Source organism: Pteropus vampyrus, unplaced genomic scaffold (genome assembly GCF_000151845.1).
Source record: "Pteropus vampyrus isolate Shadow unplaced genomic scaffold, Pvam_2.0 Scaffold311, whole genome shotgun sequence".
Taxonomy (NCBI): domain Eukaryota; kingdom Metazoa; phylum Chordata; class Mammalia; order Chiroptera; family Pteropodidae; genus Pteropus; species Pteropus vampyrus.
Window position 1 is genome coordinate 2,431,951 of NW_011889092.1, and position 19,303 is coordinate 2,451,253.

General features: G+C 41.7%; 1 protein-coding gene across 4 annotated transcripts in view; it reads left to right on the top strand.

The window, feature by feature from the left end:
- STIM1 (stromal interaction molecule 1) overlaps positions 1-19,303 on the top strand; it is a 181,420-nt gene that overhangs the window by 154,543 nt on the left and 7,574 nt on the right. For 2 of the 4 annotated variants that reach the window (XR_896932.2, XM_011377442.2), the window contains exons 6-11: positions 4,872-5,049; positions 8,661-8,838; positions 15,892-16,059; positions 16,598-16,698; positions 16,978-17,213; positions 18,468-18,560. Coding sequence is in view for 2 of the 4 variants with exons in the window: in XM_011377442.2 (XP_011375744.1) it covers positions 4,872-5,049; positions 8,661-8,838; positions 15,892-16,059; positions 16,598-16,698; positions 16,978-17,213; positions 18,468-18,560 (954 nt within the window). In the remaining 2 variants the exon portion in view is untranslated. The remainder of the gene's footprint in view (positions 1-4,871; positions 5,050-8,660; positions 8,839-15,891; positions 16,060-16,597; positions 16,699-16,977; positions 17,214-18,467; positions 18,561-19,303) is intronic. The other 2 variants (XR_002776663.1, XM_011377443.2) reach the window with 1 other exon arrangement.

Here is a 19,303-nt window from a genome sequence, read left to right on the forward strand (position 1 = left end):
TGTATCTGCCAGGGTCAGGGTATTGTGGGCAGTAAAAAGGGTGGAAAGAAAAGATTGGGAGAGGGGATTCCAGAAAGAGATAATGATTGGAGGCTCACTTTCTCAATGCTAACTGTTATCATGAAAATTCTCGCCATTACCCCTGACTCTGTTAACATGTCAGCATCTCATTAATTTACATCTCCTCCCCTGTTTTAGGCCTCATTGTGTTAACAATTGACCTCATTTTGCTAAGAAATCTATTCACAGCACTCAGACTAGGAATTCTGCCACCCTCTGGCTCCTCAGATCCCAGCCAGCTTTCCTGGGTTAGCTCTGTTCACCTAGCCAGCCACATCTGCTCTCCTGAAACCTCCATCGTCTATCTGCCCGGGCTCTGTTCCCTGGGTGCATGGTGGTTTCTGAGAGCTGAGATTGTGTGGGGGCTATGTTCTCTGGGTGCACAGTGGTTTCCGAGAGCTGAGATTGTGTGCAGGACAGCTGGCCATACTCTTCTTGTCCCTAGGAGCTGGTATTTGCCCTACACGTGCATTTTATATGTACACCACTCTCTTTTCTGCTAAAATCTCCCTTCTTTTTTCTCCTTTTCTCTGCTTTCCGCCTTTGCTGAGTATCTGCTCTTATCAGGCTCTATGCTGAGTATGGCGCTACGGAGATAGAAATAAGTCTTGTGTCTAGCCCTGAAGAACTCACAGACTATTAGAAAGAAAGTGACTGACATGAAAGCTGAAAAACACATAAGGCAGTCCTTGAGATAGCAAGAGATAATCCATGTTTACCTGTCCAAAGAGTGGGTTAATCAGGGAATCCTAGTTCGGAGGAGAAGGAATGGAAGGATCTCTGTGGACTGTGGTGAGCTGGGAAGGTAGTAGGAACTGAAGAATGGGAATAGGATTATGATGGGAAGAAGTACATCTGATTAGGCATATACAAGACTTGATTTTCCTCTCTTTTTCTAACACTATATAGATTCTGTATCATTCAGGGTTCCCTAGAGAAACAGAATCAAGGATATGTATATAGATATGTATAAGAGGAGATTTATTATAGGAATTGGTTCACATAATTATGGAGGCCAAAAAGTCCCATGATCTGCTGTCTGCAAGCTGGAGAACCAGGAAAGCTGGTGGTGTAATTGAGTCCAAGTCCAAAGGCCTGAGAACCAGAGGGCAGTTGGTAAAGTCTTTGTCTGTGTCTGAAAACCTGAGAACCAGGAGCATTGATAAGAGGACAGGAGAAGATGGATGTTTCTGCTCAAGCTGAGAGAGCAAATCTGCCCTTCCTCTGCCTGTTGGTTCTATTCAGGACCTCAGGATGATTTGATGATGCTCACTTGCATTAGTGAAGATGATCTTTACTCAGTCTTCTGATTCAAATACTAATCTCTTATGAAGATGACCTCACAGACATACACAGAAATAATGTTTTACCAGCTATCTGGGCATCCTTTAGTCCAGTCAGGTCGATACATAAAATTAACCATCATGAGTTCCTTTAGGACTTTGGGACTTCTCCAGCTCTTATCTCTTCCTCAGATTCCGCATCCGTATTCTAATTACCTACCGGATTTGTAAGACATTTCTAAGCACTTTAATTTACAAGGATCTCTTTAGTAATTCTGTGATAACGCATTTTGTAGCTGAGAAAGTTGAGATCCAGATGGGGGAAGCGAATTTCATAACAAATTGGGGCAGAGGGTAACAGAGAACCCACCCTTCCTAATACTCAGCGCAGCATGCTTTCTTTGATGGCACAAGAATTTCTCTACATAAGGCTTTATGTTTAACTTTAAGGGCCTGTCCTGGTGACAGTGCCACACTCAGCTCCCAGGATGTTGTTTAAGGGGAAAGCTCAGACATTGGAACTCTTACAGTGACACCCAGGCTAGATCAGGGGATATAGGCATCTTCAAGGTGAGAGATGTTTGCGTGTAACAGAGAAACATACCTGCTACAATTGTCTGAAAGTTTTTTTAAATTAAAAATTATTGGGGTGACACTGATTAATAAAATCACGTAAGTTTCAAGTGTACAATTTAACAGTTTGTTGGATATATATTGCATTGTATGTTTACCACCCAAAGTTAGATTTCCTTCCATCATAAAATATTTGATCCCTCTTACCCCTACCTATCTGTCCCCTCTACCCCTTTCTTCTGGTAACCACTAATCCACTGTCTGTGTCCATGAGTCTCTGTTTGTCATGTTTGTTTGTTACTTTCAGTTTTATATCCCACATATGAGTGAAATCATATGGCTTTCAACTTTTTCTGACTCATTTTGCTTCGCATGATTATCTTAAGATCCATCTATGTTTGTTGCAAATGGCAGTATTTCATCTTTTCTTATGGCTGAGTAATATTCCATTGTATATGAGTGTGTGAAAGTTATAGTGAGAAAGTAGAGTGTAGCAGAAAAATCATGCAGTCAAGCAAATCTGGGTTTGAATCCCAGCTCTGTCACTTTTTATGAATTCTTCCAAGTCAGTGCCCCATATGAGCCTTAGTTTTCTGGTCTATAGAATGGGAATACTAATACCCTACCCTAGAGAGTAGTTGTGAAAATTAGACATGATGAATATAAATGCTCGGTACATTGTATGTTTTTTCTATTTCCCTTCCTTTCTTATGTGGATTAAAGAGAGAGAGATATCATACTTCAGGCTTATCAGTAACAATTCAATCCCACACATATTTATTGTGTGCCTTCTGTGTAGTGGTTGTTGCTATGCTGGACACTGGCGTACAGACAAGTGATGATCACTAGGGGCCACAGAGTAAATCAACAAGATTAGACTAATTGTCTTCCCACCAAGCTTCGTCACTAATGGAATGTGACGTAAATAAGTGTAACTGTAAATATAGCTGAGCTTCAGCTAGCCATTTGATAAGGCAGAGGGATGTATGTTTGGGGTGGATGCTTGTACATTTAAGAGGAATAAAAACTGGTTGAAGAGATCGAGAGGATACTGATAGGTGGAACAGTATTACCTTAGATCCCATCCTTGGCCTTGGTCAATCAGAATTTTTATTTATGACTTGGATGAGATTATGAAGCTGGAAACAGTAATAAAATTTTGGTCCAAATCAATCTGGAAAAGGCAGAATAAGGGACTGGGTAGAATAGATAGGCACCCTGTCTGCATGCCCACCCTAAGAACTTTGAAGCACTGGCGGTAAAAGGGAGAGGGTGCTGATCGAATAGAGTCTTGTTTGAACAATAGTACCTTTGATTTTTATTAGGAATGTACAAGGGATGTTAGATTTGAGAAACCCTAGGAAGCCAAGATTAAAAGTCCTTTACATACAGGAGACAGAGGGTACCCTAGCCTCTGGTAGAGGCTATGTAGGAGGCAGGTGTGTTCCAGAAAGAAAGGCAGCTCACTGTGCTGCAGAAGTATCTTTTCTTGAGACTTGAGGGGTAGGAGAGTGAGGACGTGAGTATGGCTCGAAGTATAGGCCTGCATGGAGGCTAGAGGTCGGCCACAAGAGAACCCTTAGTTTTTTCTGAGATTCTGGCATAAACGTGTAAAGGACATGGCTACCACCCCAGACCTAGTAACTCCTCTCCCTTGGATGGATATAGAATGTGTTAATCTGTCTTTGATCACACACTGTTCTCATGTCCTGCTGCTCAGCCTTTCAATGAAGAGCTATGAATATAACCCTTTTTCCTCAAACTGGGCTTCATGTTCATGCAGTTTCCAGCTTCATGTGTCTTTACCTATTGTCTAGACCTTGCCTCACCTTGGTGGCTCTACCTGGGTCCTTTTACATTCCTGTTAGCCCCTTGTCCTTACCAGGCACTGAGATCCTGGCACTCCTACCTTCCCCTCTCTAATCTGAGGGTAACCAGGAGGTGATTCCCTCTTTTCTTCCTTCCCGGACTCCCACATCGGGGGGCCTCTGAGGCCATAGCTACTCTGTAGCAAGTTTAGTACAACCCAGGCAAGGGCTACAGCAGCAACCCTCTCTCCTTATGGTGTCTCTTTCAGGTCTGCATTGTAGCCCAGATCTGGTATACGGGGAACAATGTGAGGTTCCAGGAGTCTGTCTTCTGGTTACCTTGGTTCTTAGGACATGGCCTTTTCTCTTACCTCTGGTGGTATTACCTGGTTAGCTTTTCAGTTTTACTCTAGAGACTGATTATTACTCTGTACCCCAGCTGGTGATTGGGGCCCTCACACTCCATCAAATTGCTGCCAGGCATTCTCTACAGGTAGATCTGCCCCTCTATTCCTGGCATGTGTGATGTCTCATGTATACCAATCTCTTGAGGCTATGCCTGTTCTACTTGCTCTCTGGATTGAACCATAGCCTAGAAATGCTCTCCATAAATGAGACTTGCAGAGCTTCACTTATCTGGACTTTGCGCCTTGTACCTAGAATAGCCTAGTAGTCCAGGAGACCCAGATCCTGAAGTAACCTTAGTCCCACAACCAGACCTTAGGCTCTGTGACATTGCTTTATACCCTTACCAGCCATACCCTTCTACCTACTCTAGCACCCTAGCATTCTTATTCTGTAGGGTAGAAGTCACTGCATCTGGGCACTCGGATTCATCCCAGACCAGAGATGGCTGGGATGTATTGAGAAGGCTCTAGTGCTCTCCTCTTCACTGCATATTAGGGAAACATAATTTAATAAGTTTCCTGTGTTGCTCTAAGGCCTGTCATTTTTTCTAAACTAGGCCTCGACTTAGCAGAGAAATAAGCACTTAGCTTACTATAATACTGTGTGGCAAGTATATGTCTAAGAGGAGAAACTAATTCCTCCTGAATGGGAAGGCTTCATGGATGAGGGGGTGCAATGGAGCTTGTAAGGCTAAGTGTGCAGTGGGCAACCTGACTCACCACGTCCTTCTCTCTGACAGTGACCCGCCATAATCACCTCAAGGACTTCATGCTGGTGGTGTCTATCGTTATTGGTGTGGGTGGCTGCTGGTTTGCCTATATCCAGAATCGTTACTCTAAGGAGCACATGAAGAAGATGATGAAGGATCTAGAGGGGTTACACCGAGCTGAGCAGAGTCTGCATGACCTTCAGGAAAGGTAAGGCCCTGTCCCCTTCCCCACATCCCTGGAGCTGCTAGCTTTTGGGAGCCTCTTGTTTCCACTTGGTGTCAGCCATCTGGTTCCTGAGACCATGCTGACGTGGCTGCCCAGGCTGTGTCATCCTTCCAAAAATGCATACAGAGTCCATTCCAGTTCTATGGCAAGTATTCTTCACCAGTACAGAAGCTTATTTCTATTATTTTTCCCTCTCAGCTCCAGAGGGAAAAATGTGTATCTATAAGAAGTCTTGAGCTTCCCTCGTTGGATGACTTCTTAGGGGTCATTCTGTCCTTTGTCTTACCTCTGAACAGCTTTCCTTCCTGTAGAAAAAGACACAACGAACTGCTCTTCACCATTCCCCAGAGAAACCTCACAAATCTGTCTTCCTAATACCTTCTAAATCTCATAAATACTCACTTGTATGACTTTGGGTAAGTCCTTTTCCCTTCTAGGACTTATTTCCTCATCAGTAATATGAAGGTATGGAACGGGGAGAACACTAAAGGCCTTCTAGCTCTGATAGTCTGGGATTCTGTTTAAATAAAACATGGCTTAAAAACTATTGTAGAAGACCTAGCTGTGAAAAGAAGGTGCCGGTCAGTTAATCTAAGTACTTCCTGACATCTGGGAACCAGGTCTGGCTGGAAATTGTAAGGAATTCACTGCATCTGGGGCAACAAAGCTCACATGTGAGAAGGAGCAGTGAGCACAAACTTAGTGCAATGATTTAGTTCCAGCTTATGGGACGAGAATTCTAAGGAGTGGAAGGGTACAGAGGCAGGAGATGAGTAGATGTGGACCATGAGGAGGTGGCTTTGAAAGAGAGAGGGTAGGGAGGTCCCCATAGTTAAGATTGAATGTATAGAGTGAGGCCAGACCCCTGACACCTTAAGACTCATGTGGAGGAGTTTAGTAGGATGCAAAAGGCAATAGAGAATCAATGCAGGTATTTGGTTTTTTGCCTTGTTTGTTTTTGAGAAGAGGAGAGAGGTCTTTTCTTTTAGAAAATTGTTCTGGCAGCCCAGGAACTCCAGTAGGGAAGTCTTTGTAGGACTCCACATAAAAGCAAATGAAGTCTGGCTTTTTTCTGTTATTTTTAAATGATAGATACTATTTTTTTTTGGAGGGATGGGGAAAGGATTTCTTGTGAGCTAGGTATTGTTAAGTACTTAAATGCATTATTGTTTTTAATCATCACAATGATTATTAGGTAAGTACTATTATTATCCCTATTTTAGTGTTGACATGAAGGTTCAGAGAGGGTGAGTGCTTTGCTTCGGGTCACATATCAGTAAGTAGCGAGCTAGGAATGTTGACGCCCACAGGGTGCTTTCTCAGTAAAGGCAGCCCTATCAGATTCATTCCCATGGGCCTGGCTTCTAGGGGGCAAGAGGAAGAGTTTTATCTCTGAGCTGATTCCTGGCTACTTTGCTGGGCCTCTTATTCCTGGGCCCTTTGCCAGCTGGGGGCTAAATGCTGCTGTCTGGGCAGTCCCCATTCTTCATTTGTCTGAAAAACATGTACTGTTTTCATTCCAAAAGCAAAGAATCTAGGCAGGAGACATTCCAACTCTGGGGATAAAACTAAGCTCCCAGCCCTCCCTGCTCCCCAAGGCCTCGAAAGCTAAATGACCACTCTGGCACTTAGAGAAAAAATGCACGCACACTTCAGAGACAAGTTTACACGTGTGTACACACACACATTCTTCTCTGACAGTGTCCAGAGCCACATGCCATCTTGTCCTACCTTACTTTAAAAGGCCTGTGGTGCCAGCCACGATAGAGCCTTTTTTTGCAGAATTCCCGATATTTTGGATGAATAAATGTAATGCTACATGCACATTCCAGATAGGATTTCATTGGGTTTCAACATAATTCTTTGAGGCAGGCAGGAATTTTGATTTGCATTTAAAAATCAAGAAACAGGACTATACAGGGACTGGTCTAGTCCACAGTCACACAACTATTTGGAGCCAGGACTTGCAGTCAGTCTCTTGTTTTTCTTACTTGTAATGCTAATCGCTGCCTTTAGGATGCCCAGTCATCTTTGGAGGAGATAGAATAGGGCAAATCTTGATGGTGTATTTATTTGCTTATTTCTGCTCCCAATAGTCCTTATTGATCTTCATCTCTACTAGATCCTGTTAGGAGTATAAAAGTGGGTCAGTTTTGATTCTACTTTAAAGGATCTCCCTATTATTTGGAGAAAACATATACTATAGGCTTTTCTCAAGAGGCTGCTTTCAGAAAGGATAATATTTTAGTAAAGAATTGAGTCCCTGATGGTGTAATTTCAGGCAGTTGGGTCATAGAGGAATACAGTAAAGGAGGGTATTCACCCAGGGAAGGAGATAGGGGCAGGAGGAAATGGCTCCTCTGATTTGTTTTTAGCTATGTATGTAGTGCCACCTGGTGTGTACCTTGAGGAAGTTCAGTTCCCTTTCTACTAAGGATAAAGTGGGTAGAAGACTGCAATTTGCTAGCAGGAGAGTGCAGTCTAGATATTTCTAACTCTTCCCTTCCTACTTGTCCCATCACTCCACCCTTCAGGATCATCCAAAACCTTGTATGTCTTTCTATTGTAGAACTTATCTCACTGTGTACAGTTATGTTTACTTATCTTAATTGGACCAGATCATGAGCTCCGCAGTGGCAGGGACAGTTTTCTCATTCATCTCCATATATCTAGGGCTTAGCACAGGACATGGCATTTAGTAGACACCTGAAAGTACTTGGTGATTGAATGAATGAATGAATGAATGAATGAAGGTAGATATGTGGAGGAAAGAAGGGAGGAAGGAAGGAGGCTTAGTTGGATGGAAGGTTCTGTCAGTGAACAGAAGGAATGTGTGGGTGGGTACAAAGATAAAGTTTCATTATAACTGATGCCCCTGAGATCTTACCCACCATGGAAGATACTTACTTAGGAAGGGAACTCAGGCCTGGGGAAGCAGGGCCCTTTGGCATGAATTTCATTTTTCTGTGCTTCTAGGAACAGATACTCGAGAATCCAAGAGGTACAGCTCAATAGTTCCTTTCTCATCTTCCTTAAATCTCCCCACTACTACCACCCCAGTCATATCTCAACCATCAGGATTTCTCTGGATCTTCAGTCTGTCTTGCAGGGTAGCCTACATTTATATTGAACCTTCCAAATACCCTGGTAAAAGGGGAATAACTATGGGATTTGAAGTCGTACAGATAGGATTCTAGTCTCAGTTCTACCTGTAGTCACTTCCCTTCTCTAAGCCTTCATATCCACACCTGTCCCAGGCTGATAATGATACAATATATCATTATCTGCAGGAAGGACAAACATGAAATATCTTGTAAACTAGTAGTTATAATTTTAATATGTCAGATATCTTAGAGGCAGCATTCAGATACCCGAGAACCTAGCTTCACAGCCTTTATTACTGGCAGCAAAATGACGGCCAACACAAGAATTATGGTAATGACTGTGGTTTCTGTTGGCGCTGAGTCAGCAGACTAGGGAGAGTATGTGCTGAGTACTGGAGCCCTCATTTCCCTCTTCGATGCCATGACTCATGGCGTGTTGGCTGGCAACCCTGGGCCTGGCCTCCTCCAGCTCCCTGCATCGCCCCCCAGGCTGCACAAGGCCCAGGAAGAGCATCGCACCGTCGAGGTGGAGAAGGTACATCTGGAGAAGAAGCTGCGTGATGAGATCAACCTTGCCAAGCAGGAAGCCCAGAGGCTAAAGGAGCTGCGGGAGGGTACTGAGAATGAGCGAAGCCGCCAAAAATATGCTGAAGAGGAGCTGGAGCAGGTAGGAGAGTCTACGAATTCCTGGACACCTCAAGGGTAAAGGTCAAGGGCCAAAAGTCTGGCTGGCAAGTTCTAGGTATGAGGACTTTGAAATATGGCTCAAAGAATATCTTCAAGAGTCACTAGATTCTTGCCAATAAGAATAGTGGAAAAGTTGCAAAAAAAATGGTCACCGTGATTTTCAAAGAACAGTGGATAAAGGGTGATAAGTTATTTTGTTCCTTTTTTTATTGAGATATTTACATAGAGTCAAAGGTAGAAATTATAAGTTGGCAAGTTTTACATGTGTATATACCTATGTAACTGCCACCCAGATCAAAATACAGAATCTTTTAAGCGCCCCAGAAAGCTCACTTTTGCCTTCCCCTGCCAACTGTCAGTATTCTATCTAAAAGATAACAATGGTCATAATTTCTAAAGCAGACTTGTTTCACCTGATTTTAAACTTCATATAAATGGCATTATACAGTATATATTCTTTGTGTTTGGTTTCTTTCACTTAACATTATGTCTGTAAGAGTCATTTATGTTGTTGTATAAAGTGATAGCTAATTTTATTTCCATTGCTGAGTAGTAATCTATTGTATACTATAAATTATTTATTTCCCTGTTGATAGACATTTGGGTTGTTTGCAGTTTTTTGTTTGTTTGTTTTGTTTCTGCCTTTTGTGAATAACACGGCTAAGAACCTTGCATATGTTTCTTGGTGGGCATAGGGACTTATTTCTGTTAAATATATAATAAGGCATTAAATATTTAGTTTTATTAGAAATTACCAAACAGTTTCAAAAATAGTCATACTAATCTATACCGCCACCAAAAATATGTGAGAGTTCTAGTTGAGCTACAACCTTGGTATTTTGGGGCATTTAATTTTACAAATTCTGGTATGTATGTAGTCATTTCCCTAATGGCTAATAATATTGAATACCTTTTCTTAAATTTACTGACCATTTATTTGGTAATCTATTCTCATTTTAAAGTTGGGTTGTGTATCTTTTTATTAATTGATTTGTAAGATTTCTTTATATATTCTGGATGTAAGTCATTTTGTCAATGTATATACACATATATATTGCAAATATTTCTCGTAGCCCAGGGCTTGCCTTTCTGCTCTCTTAACGTTAGAAGTTCTTGATGTTAATAAGGTCCAGTTTAATCAATCTTTTTTTTTAATGGTGCCTTTGGTGTCTTATTTAAGAAATCTTTCTCTACCCCCAAGATATTTTCCTAAATTTTCTTCTAGAAGCTTTATTGTTTACCTTTCATATTTAGGGATATGGTTTATTTTAAAGTAATTTTTGTGTATGATATGAGGTAGGAGGTCAAGGTTCACTTTTTTTCTGCAGGTAGATATTCAGTTCCATGATATTCAGGAATCTCTGTTCTGTTCTTTGGTCTACTTGTCTATCCTTACACTACATTGACTTATAATAAGTCTTGATAGCTGGTAGTGGTAAGCTCTCCAGCTTTATTCTTCTTCAAGATGGCCTTGGTAGTTCTAGGTTCTTTGCATTTCCATATCAGCTTGTCATTCCATTGTCCCCTCCACCCCCACCCAAATAGCCCTGCTGAAATTTTTATTGTGTTGGTGTTGAATGTGTAGATTCATGTAGGGGAAAAATCGACATTTTAACTAAATGACTTTCTTTCAATCCATGAGTATTGTTTATCCTATCACCTATTTAGGACTTTTAAAAGTTCTCTCAGTAACATTTTGTAGTTTTTACTGTATAAGTCTTGTACTTCAAAAAAAATTTTTTTAACTTGCTCTTATTTTTCTAGTTTCTTGAGGTGGAACATTAGGTAATTGATTTTAAACTTTTAATCTTTACTAATATATGCATTTCGAGCTATAAATTCCCATCTTACCACCACTTTAGCTGTATTTACCAAGTTTGATATTTCATATTTTCATTATCATTCAGCTCAAAAGATTTTCTGATTTCTATTGCAATTTCTTTTTTGGCTCATGGTTATTTAGAAGTGCACTGTTTAATTTTCAAACCCTTTGAACTTTTCTGGTTATCTTTCTCATCAATATGTAGTTTAATTACACTGTAGTCAGAAAACTTGCTATATGGTTTCAATCCTTTCATATTTGTGAGACTTAGTTTATATAAACAGACTAAACAATATAATTGAAAGGCAAAGAGTGTCAGACTGGTTACAAAACAAACCCAACTATATGCTGTTTATAGGAGCACACTTTACATTTAAGGACACAAAAAACTTAAAAGTAAAAGGATGAGAAAAGGTATATGATACAAACACTAATCAAAATAAAGCAGGGGTAGCTATATTAATATCAGGCAAAGTAAGCTTAAGAGCAAGAAGTATTCGTAGAGACAAAAATGGACATTTCATAATGATAAATGTATGAGTTCAACAGCAATATATAGCAACCCTAAATTTGGATATACCTAATAATTAAAAAATATACAAAGCAAAACTTGAAAAAAACTGAAAGGGTAATAGACAAATTTATAATCAAAGTTTAGAGTTGTTAACACACCTCTCTCAATAATAAGTAGCCAAAAACATCAGTAAGGATATATAAGAAATTAAAACATGATTAATCAATTTGACTTCATTGACAACATATAGAACATTTTACCTAACAATTACAGAATGCATGTTTTCTTTAGTGTCCACATATTGCTTCTGCTCCATTCTCTTCTCTCCTTTTGGGAATCTAATATTTATGTTAGACCTTTTAACTGTATTCTGTGTGTCTCGTAGGCTGAGTTCTGTTCTTTTTTTCTCTCTGAGGTTTGGTTTGTTTATTTTCTATTGATCTGTCTTTGAGTTCCCTAATCCTGTATTCTGCTGTGAACATTGCACTGTTTAACCCATTCAGTGGAATCCTACTCTCAAATAATGTATTGTTTAGTTCTAGAATGTCCATTTTACTCTTTTATAGATTATGGTTCCCGGTCTAAAATTTCCATGTTTTCGTCTATCATTGTCCATCTTTTTCTATATTTTCTTTAACTTTCCAATCATGCTTATTTTAAAGTCCTCATCTGGTGACTCTAACATCTGGATCATTTATGGGGCTGCTTATTTTTCCTCTTGATTATCGGTTGTATTTTCCTTTCTCTTCTCATGTCTAGTAATTTATTTTTATTAAATGCCAGCAGTGTACACAAAAAACAATAGAGGATCTAAATGATTTTATCTTCCATCAGATATAGGGTTCTCCCTTTGTTCTGTTAGGTATGTAGACTGGAGACCTAATCACCTCAAACCAATCAGATTGAGCTATGTTGGAGTAAGTAAGTAACCAAGACTTGGTCTAGTGCTCATTTGTCCCAGTTTCTCAAACATATTCCTTCCTGGCTTTTTATTGCAAGCAGTGGATTTCTTTCTCCTCAGCCCTGAAAGACCATGAGAGATTCACTTCTACTACTTGGAGGTTTTCAATTTAGCTCTTTAGTGTCCTGCTCCTCATAGCTTCAAAATTTTGCAGATGTCTGGAGGAGATGACTGTGTGTTTGAGGCAGGTCCCCTCCTTCTTGAAATGTTTTGTCTCCTAAACATTTTGAAAGTTTGGGAGATTTTATTCCACTCTATGGCCTAACTGCCTATTCTCCTGCATAGCCCCAGGATTCAGTAAATGCTCCCCAAAAGAAATCTGGATATATGTTGGGAGTCCTTCAGTTTCCAATTTGTTATATCAGTACTGTGCTACCAACAAAAGCTAGGCTGGTTTCACTGTGCCCCAGTGGAGTTCTTCTGCTTGGGCCAGGCCCAGTTCTCAGCCCTCTTCTGGAATCATCAGATGCCTTCAGGGAAGAAAATGGATGGCAGTTGTCAGCTTCTCCTAGAAAGGCTTTCCCTCTCCGAATTTTTAGTTTATCTAGTCCAGTGGCTCTCAGACATTTTGGTCTTAAATATTATTGAGGACCTCAAAGAATATTCTTTGGGCAGGGGAGGGGAGGGGAGGCGCAATATGTTGCTATTTACCCTATTAGAAATTAAAACTGGGAAACATTTAAAAATATTTATTAATTTAAAATAAGTATGTTAAATCCCTTACATGTTAACAGAAATAATGTATTTTTATGAAAAATCACTACATTTTCCAAAATAGAAATAATTTAATGAGAAGAGTGATTTTTTTTTTCTTTTACAATTTTGTAAATATTTCTAATATCTGGCTTAACAGACTGTGGGTTCTTATATTAGTGTCTGTATTTAATGTGTTATGATAGCACTCATATAGCCTCTGGAGAACTCTGCAGTTCAGTTGTGAGAGAAAGAATGAAAAAGATAAATAATTTCTTAGATAATTATAAAACTGATACTATCATTATAGTATCGTTGACCTTATAGATGGTCTAAAAGGATTTTGGGAACACTCGAAGATCCCTGGATCACACTTTGAGAACTACAGACCTAGTCCTTATTGCTTCTGTAGCTTTCTTATATCTTTGAAAGTTTTCTTAATTATAATAATTTGTCTTTCAAAAATTTCATAACTTACACAGCTTTTTCCAGATGTTGTGTTGGAGCAGAATTATTCTTTTGCCGTGACCTACTGCATCCTATGGGGAAGTGGAAGTCAGATGATAATACTTTAAAGCACATAGATCAGTGGTTATTAACTTTGCTGCATATTAGAATCACTTGGAGAGTATTAAATTTTTTTTGATGCCCAAGCCAGCACCCCAGATGAGTGAAATCAGAATCTGGGTTAGGGTCCAGATATGAGCATTTTTAAAGTTCCCTGGGTGATTCCAGGGTATGACAAGGTTGAGAACTGTAGCCATAGAATAAAACAGTAGGACCAGTGAACTCTGACTTGCTCCAGCCCTTATCTGTAGTCTTCGTCTCCTTCAGGCATTTGTTACTTGAGTGTGTAAGATATGTCTGTCTCTTTCTCTTTGCCTCCCATCTCCTCATTCCCTGTTTCCTATTTTGTAATTGTTTATCCCATTAAACAGTTTTTGAGCCTGATAGTCCAGCCCTTTTGTGTTTTTCCCCAGCTCTCACACTTCCCTCTAGTTGCTCTTTTTTCTCTTATGTTTCCATTCTCCCCTTCTTAGCATATCCCATTCTTTCAACTGTTATTAATGTAGAACTTGATTATACATTTTTAGACCTGACGTATTAGACTCTAAGGTATCTGTTCTTCATTTTAAATTTAAAAAGCCAAGGATGGGCCATTTTATAGTTTCTTTTTCAAGGAAAAAAAATAAATAAATGAAGATCGGCCCTCTCATTCGTTCTCTAAAGAATAAAGGTGTTCTGTCCTTCTCTAAGGCCCTTCCAGTCTGTCCTAGGCTATGGGGAGGACTTTAGGCCTGCTTCGGGATACTTGCTACATTGGCTGAATTTGGGCATAGTGAAATGGCTCTCAATCTCTTTTCTCTGAGATTCTGACCAGCTAAGGGTCAGTCTCCAGATGGGTGTTGGGGATCACTTATACAGGTAACCTGAGCGAGAGAGCGAGGAATCCAGGGTATGTAGTATATGTATGTACTATCAGACTTTTCTCATTTGCATGCTTTGTGACTGTCTGCTTCATTGTATGAGCCTTGCTGAGAAGTTAGTGAGGAGATTTCTGCTTGCACATTGGTTCTTTCATGTCTTGGCTTCTGCTAGCAAATACCTGTATTAAGTGTAAACATGCTTCTTGTCTTCTCACCTTGTGGAGAGTGCCCTCCTCAATGGGAGAATCATAAGCAAAGTCTCTAGGCTAGGGAGGACTTTGGAGAGCATTCAGGCCAATCCCCTTTGGAGTAGCAATCATTTTTACGGTCTTTCTGATGTATGCTCTTCACACACCTCTCATGATGGAGAGTTCACTTTCTCCTGAGATCAAGAAAGTCTTTCCTCACACTGAATTGATATATTCTACAGGAAGTACAGAGTCACACAGCTGGTTGAGTGACAGACCAAGGGCCAGATCCAGATTTCCAGATTCCGAATCAAGTGCTTTTTCTGCCATATTGTGATATCTTGAGGTCCAAGTACAGACCTAAACTCTCAGAAAGAAGATGAATCACTGAGCTGACCCGTGCCTCAAGAGAACAGGAAAGATTGCTGAGATTGGCTGCATGACAAGGAGAGGCAGCTAATATGTGAGAAAAGAGTATTCTTGTCTGGCAGCAAAAAAAAAAAAAAAAATCTCAATTTGAGTTCTGGTTGAAACTACAGTAGTCCCCTTTACCTGAGGTTTTGCTTTCCATAGTTTCAGCTATCTGCTATCGACAGTGATCCAAAAATATGAAATGGAAAATTCCAGAAGTAAATAACTCCTAAGTTTTAAATTGTGTGCTGTTCTGAGTGGTGTGGTGAAATCTCATGCCATCCCGCTCTGTCTCACAGGGACGTGAATCATCCCTTTGTCCAGTGTATTTATGCTGGATGTATTACCCACCAGTTAGTCACTTAGTACCCACTTCGGTAATCAGATTGACAGTCATGTTATTGCAGTGCTCATGTTCAAGTAACCTTTATTTTACTTAATAATGGCCCCAAAGTGCAAGAGTAGTGATGCTAACAATTCAGATATGCCAAAGAAAAGCCGTAAAGTGTATGTACATACAGGCATGCCTTGGAAATATTGCGGGTTCAGTTCCAGACTACCATAAGAAAAGGAGTATCTCAATAAAGCCAGATAGAATCTTTTTCCTGGTGGAAGGTCTTGCCTTCTATTTGTAAATAAATGCAACATTTGTGAAGTGCAGTAATGCGAAGCATAATAAAACAAAGTTTGCCTGTATAAGAAAAATTATAGTAAATATAGGATTTGGTACTAGCCACAGTTTCAGGCATCCACTGAGGGTCTTGAAACTTATCCCCTGTGGATAAGGGGGGACTCTTGTACTTTCTGTGTGCCCCTTGAGTAGATTCTTTCCTTCTCTGAGCTTGCTTCCTTGTATATAAAATATAGAGACTAATCCTTGCTGTTTTTCCCTCTCGGAAGAGTTGTAAAGCTCACATAAGAGAGCAGATAAGAACTCTGAATTCCGAAATATCATACAGAGGCATTGGAGAGGGTCATGCTAGTAATAAATGGACTCACATCCTCTTGGCTGCACAGGTTCGGGAGGCCTTAAGGAAAGCAGAGAAGGAGCTGGAATCACACAGCTCATGGTATGCTCCAGAGGCCCTTCAGAAGTGGCTGCAGTTGACACATGAGGTGGAGGTGCAGTACTACAACATCAAGAAGCAAAATGCCGAGAAGCAGCTGCTGGTGGCCAAGGAGGGGGTGAGACGTGCCCTCCTGCTGCCCGCCCTCTTCTCTCCTCCTTGCCTCCCTCCCTCCCTTTCACTGCCCTTCTTCCTCCTTTGTGCCTCTCCCTATCCTTCCTGCTAGACAAAGAGATATCCTAGCACTGGGTTCTGTTTCTTTTCCTAATATACAGCTCTTGATAATGTCCTCAAGCTTCTGGAGCAGGGGTGGAGGGTCAGGGGCACTCCCACCTGCTTTTTGGGGAAGACGCAGCAAGTGAAGAAGGCAGGTAGAAGGAAGGCTCTGCCAGCCCCAGACTGTCACGGGGACAGAATCCTCTTGGGGCTAGGGTACTATCAGGGGATCCCTTTGCTTTTCTTGTTTTCTCTATTTTCTTTCTTTCCCTACTCTTTTCCCTCCCCTTACCTTCCTCTTCCCTTTCCCATCTTCTCTTCCTTTTTCTTGTGCAGCCTAAGCTGTGCTAAGAGTAGGGCAACCCAGCCACAGAGAGGCATTCCTCCTTTTCTAGCCTCTAATCCCTGCTCTTTTTAAGCTGAGGGCCTCATCTTTTCAGGCTGAGAAGATAAAAAAGAAGAGAAACACACTCTTTGGCACCTTCCATGTGGCCCACAGCTCTTCCCTGGATGACGTGGATCACAAAATCTTAACGGCTAAGTAAGTAGCACCTGCTGTCAAGCTCTGGCAGAGTTCATCCCATCCTCAGAGTTTGAAGGAGTGCAGGGCCTCCAACCCTAATTTTACTTCTTCACTGGTAGAGGGACAGCTCTGGTTTCCTGCCCTAGCCCTTATTCAGCTCCCTCCTTGCTCTTAAGTTTATGATTTAATTGTGTTTCTTATTTACATATATCCCCTAAGTTGTTCATCTGAGAGGCCTCATTCCTGCTGGGGCTCACACCCAGCCCATGCCTGCAATTCTCTTTCATCTGTCTTTAGGCAAGCTCTGAGTGAGGTGACGGCAGCACTGCGGGAGCGCCTGCACCGCTGGCAGCAGATTGAGATCCTCTGTGGCTTCCAGATTGTCAATAACCCTGGCATCCACTCACTGGTGGCTGCCCTCAACATAGACCCCAGCTGGATGGGCAGTACACGCCCCAACCCTGCTCACTTCATCATGACTGATGACGTGGACGACATGGATGAGGAGATTGTGTCACCCTTGTCCATGCAGTGTAGGTGACCTCTTGGGTGGGGATGAGGGAAGGAACCTTTGATGGGCAGGTCAAGAAGTCATTGGCCACTGCTGTGCTTCAACAGCATATGGGGCAAATACCAAGGAAGATAGTTCAACTCATGATCTCGATTAATAAAGCACAAAATTTGCATCAGGATATTCCTTTATAGCTGTCCTTTCAGTGGTTTTCCTTGCTATACGCTCTGTCTGCCCTTCTGGGTCTATTGTGTTAAGTGTGTCTTTCTTCACTCTGTGTTTTTTAAATCCCTTCATTCACCACCCCATCCCCCACCCATCTACCTTTATAAAAATAACCTCGTTAGTGGTTCATGATGTAAAAAATGGCATTTATTTTGACTGATTTGATTCATTTTATTGCTTTTATTTACTTATTTTTTTTATTTTATATTCCTTATTCTTAATTGCTAAAGTAGGTGAACGGAATGATGTCGGAATGATGTTTTGTGTGTGTGTGTGTGTGTGTGTGTGTGTGTGTGTGTGTGTGTGTGTGTGAGACCCCAGAAAGCAATAGTCCCTTAAAGTGATATAGCTCTAAATCCTCCAAGCCAGAAAGATGTTCCTGTCCAGGAGGGGTCTCTTGTCTGGCTTTCCACCTGAACTCTTGGATCTCCCCACACTCTGTCCTGGGTCTCCCCTTTTCCTCCCCTGTGAGCGATAAGAGCTGAGTAGAGCAAAGTCGAAAGAAACAACACTCTGTGGGAATTCTTCAGTGAATGAAGGGATTTATCCCTTACTGGCCCAGTTGAGGTTTTCTCTGGATTAGAGGCTGTTTTGGGTAAATAGACTAAAGCCTTATGGAAAAGCTATTATTTTGGGCCCATATCCCATGGGTGCAGAAGGGATGGCAAAAACTGGGGCTGTGTTAGGGGCTCACTTTCAGAAAGCTAGATTCTTTAATCAGTCTGGATTCCAACTCCAGACAGAACTGATTTGTAAATTTCTTCAACGATACTTTCTTTGCCTCTGGCCAAGCCTTTTTGTCTTCCAGGTCTGATATCTGTTAGGACTTTTACTCAAAGGCTCAACAAGGTTAGGATCACTGGCAGGCAGAGCTTGATTCTGACACACTGATCTAAAGCTTCTTGTGCTCCCTGGGTTGGGAGGGACCTTCATTAGCTCTGAGCTAGCCACCCCTTGCTCCTTGGTCCTTCCCTTATCCCATTGGTGGGCAGGCTGAAGCCCTCCATAAATCAGATTCTCTTCTCCTTTTGGCCTGGCTGTTGGACCCTAGATGCTGCCTGGCTGATGGGGCGTAGGTTCAGTGACCGCTCTCTCTGCTCAACATCCGCCGGCTCGGATGATCAGTCCCTCTGGAAATATCCGGGTTTGAGGAGCCCCTTTGGGGCTTTTGTTTTTCCAACTTTTGGGACTAAACCAACACTCCTACCCCACGGGCCCCTTCTCCTGCCTGCCTCACTCCCCTGCCTGCTCCCTCTATTCCCTCAGCACTGTCCCTACTAACTGCAGGGAGGGTTCGGGAGGAGAGGAATCAGCCTGCTTAGCTGAGGGCTGGAGAGAGAACACTCATGGTAATGGAAGGCTTAGGCTTCTCCTTTCAGCCCAGCTAGATAGATGTCCTGGTGGCCCTTCTTCCAATGAGCTAGGATGGAAAGAGGGAAGGAAAAGTCCTCCCCCTCTTTTTCTTTCTCATGTTTCTCCCTTCTTTCTCCCTTTTCCCCTCCCGATTCCATGCTTTCTCTTCCTCTTCCACCCTGCTTTCATGCCTTGAAAGCCACCAGCCATGGAAGCCTTGCCACCCCAGCTCTCCATCACCATGAGACTGTATTCTCTCCCTGGTGGCCCTGCCAAGGCTTCTGCCACCCTCGTAACCTGGCCCCTTCTCCCACTTTTAAGGAGAAGGCAGGGAGGCCCATCTCTCAGGGTAGAGGAGAAAAAACAAAAGTGTGAATTCTGTTTTCAGCTGGGGCTTGAAGTGAGCCCAAGAGCAATGCTCTACTAGCACATTCCTCAGTTACCTGGTGCCCACGTAGCCCTTCACTGGGCATGATGGCCATCATCTTTCAAAAGACTGATTTTCTGTATTAATCTAAGAGCTGGTTCTTTGTT